At 58.8% G+C, this 2,500-nt stretch overlaps 2 protein-coding genes across 2 annotated transcripts in view; one reads left to right on the forward strand and one right to left on the reverse strand.

Annotated features, from left to right (window-relative positions):
* The window catches only part of PTSG_04261 (60S ribosomal protein L43), a 1,393-nt gene extending 1,296 nt beyond the window's left edge, over nt 1-97 (reverse strand). The window contains exon 1 of the mRNA XM_004995103.1: nt 77-97. The gene's annotated coding sequence lies outside the window, so the exon portion shown is untranslated. The remainder of the gene's footprint in view (nt 1-76) is intronic.
* Nucleotides 98-198: 101 nt separating this feature from the next.
* PTSG_04262 (uncharacterized protein) overlaps nt 199-2,500 on the forward strand; it is a 7,187-nt gene continuing 4,885 nt past the window's right edge. Inside the window, exons 1-3 of the mRNA XM_004995104.1 lie at nt 199-1,661; nt 1,895-2,085; nt 2,383-2,461. Coding sequence (XP_004995161.1) covers nt 423-1,661; nt 1,895-2,085; nt 2,383-2,461 — 1,509 coding nt within the window. The 5' untranslated portion in view covers nt 199-422. The remainder of the gene's footprint in view (nt 1,662-1,894; nt 2,086-2,382; nt 2,462-2,500) is intronic.

The following is a 2,500-nucleotide window of genomic DNA, read 5'->3' on the forward strand; positions in this document are numbered from 1 at the left end:
GACACACAGCACCACATCCATCAGCAAGCCGCGAGCTGTCTCTCATATGGGGGAGAGCACGCACGCAGGCACTCACCCTCACGTGAAAAAAGGCACGGCCCATGTCGATTATTCCAGGATGTTGTTCCACAATTGTCTACATCCAGCTGCGAGTCATACACCACCACGTCCTATCCACAATTACCCTCGCATCAAATCAGCCGTCAGAATAACGCCACTTTTTTTTTTGGTTCAGCAAGCGCGAGGGCGGACAAGACGAAGAGACAACGTGCTCCACGACCACACACACAACATACGACTTACATCTTGCTTGGCAGCACAGACCACAACCCCCACACCCCCTCCCCTTCACTGCCACAACCAAGCGCCTCCCACATCGCAGCAACCGCCCACACACACGTAAACACGTACGCAGCCCAAGGATGGTGCGGACGCGGAAGAAGGCTGGCAAGTCCAGCAAGGAAGTTGACTTCAAGAAGAAGAAGAACAAAGTGGGAAAGTCCAAGCGGCAGGAGAACGCCACCGTCACCACCTTCAAGACCCGGGCCATCCACGTGACCTCGTCCTTACGAGAAGTCGATCACGCAAAGGAGATTGTCACGCAGCAAGGCCAGACCATCAGCGATCTGCTGGCAAAGGCCGGCCACTACAACAAGAACGTGCGTGCAGACGCGGTTCACGCCATGGCCCTGCTGATCGAGGATCATCCAGAGCTGCTGCAGCAGGCCGCAATTTTGTTGGCAGTGGTGGAGCGCGTGTGCCCGCTCATCTCCGACCTGTCCCACCGCGTGCGCACCGAAGTCGCTGCGCTGCTCAAAATCATCGCCTCCTCCTGTGATCAGACCCAACTCGTTCCGTACTTCCCACTCATGGTGGCGCACACCAGCACCGCCATGACCAGCATCGACCACTACACCCGCGAGGACGCCCTGAACGTCATCGACGTCTGGATCGACCACCTCCCGGCCTTGCTCGGTGAAATGGGCCACAAGCTGCTGGACAACTTTCTCCACCTCATCTCCTCCCAATCCTCTGGTGGCAGCGGCGGTGGCAGCAGTAGTGGCGGACTGTCCTCATCGTTGGCCTCATCATCAGCGATCGGGTCCATGCCTGGTGGCCGCCAGCTCTCCGGTGCGCCCAGCAGTGCGCTCAGCAGCAACAAAGGCCGCAAGTCTGTCCTGCAGAGGTTGAACCGCTTCACCCAGATTGCACTCCGCACACACGTGCCAGAGGTCAACGCACTCCACAGCGAGGCGCAGGCGTTGCCACCTCTCCAGCTTGGCCAGGCGTGTGTGAACACTGTCGGGCTATACCCGGCCTCCGGCCGCCAGTGGCAGCGGCGCCAGCGCAGTGAGACTGCACCTGCACCAGCCTCCTTCTCCACTGTGCCAGCAGCCACAGCAGCGGGACAACAAGCATCAGCGACCACAACAGCAACAAGGGAGAGTGCGGCTGCGGTGCACGGCTCAGCGTCTTCTGCTGCGGGGAGTCAGCAGGCTGGCCAGGGCCTCATGTCGCCATCGCACGTGCTGTTGTACGCGGTGCAGGATCTGTGGCCCGTGCTGGACCAAGCGTGGCTGGAGCTCGTGTCCACACGCGATGCTGTCGGTGTCACCAGCGAATCAGATGCAAACACCCTCTCCATCGTCTCCATCCTCGTGGTGCGTACACGCGTACATGTGTCGCATGTGTGCGTCATGGCATGTGTTTGGGGGATGGGAAGTTTTTGCATCTGGACGATACACACGCGCGCACGCACATGCCTTAAACACATACATATGCCGCACACGTCCCCCTCACGCACACACACGCACACACGCTCACATACCTTACACCCTCCCCCCCAAACGCATGCATGATACATGCTTCTGTTCCCGTTGCTTGCTTGCGCCAGGATCTTGCTGTGTGCATTGTGCAGTTTCTACAGGCCGGTGGCCACAGTGGTGTCACAGCGCAGACAAAGGAACAGCAGCAACAGCAACAACAGCAACAGGAGGAGGAAGAGGAGGCAATGCGACACAAGCACACGGCACCTGGTCCCGCTCGCAAACGCGCGAAGCACCAGCAGCTGCACCGCCATCACCTGTACGAAGGAGAGAGGGGCGGAGAGGGACGCAGCCTTTGTGTGTGTGTGTGTGTGTGTGTGTGTGTGTGTGTGTGTGTGTGTGTGTGTGTGTGTGTGTGTGTGTGTGTGTGTGTGTGTGTGTGTTGGGGGGAGGGGTGCATACGTGCATGTTTGATGCATGTGTGCATGTGCGCATGTGTACACGTGTGCGTGTGTTTTGTTTCTTTCAAGGCCTCGATTGTGCCTTCAAACAGAGCGTCGACCGAGCTCACGTGTGCGTTCCTTGCACACCACCCTCCCACGACCATTTTGCATAGGACGTGTCTTGATTTGATCCCCACGCTCTCCTCCCTCTTCTTCGAGCGGTTTCCCTTTGGCGGCGACGCCTGCTTCCACGTGGGTCTCGCTTTGGCTCTGTGTGCGTGCGTGTGTGTG

The sequence above is a fragment of the Salpingoeca rosetta genome, assembly GCF_000188695.1.
Source record: "Salpingoeca rosetta unplaced genomic scaffold supercont1.9, whole genome shotgun sequence".
In the NCBI taxonomy this organism is placed as follows: Eukaryota; class Choanoflagellata; order Craspedida; family Salpingoecidae; genus Salpingoeca; species Salpingoeca rosetta.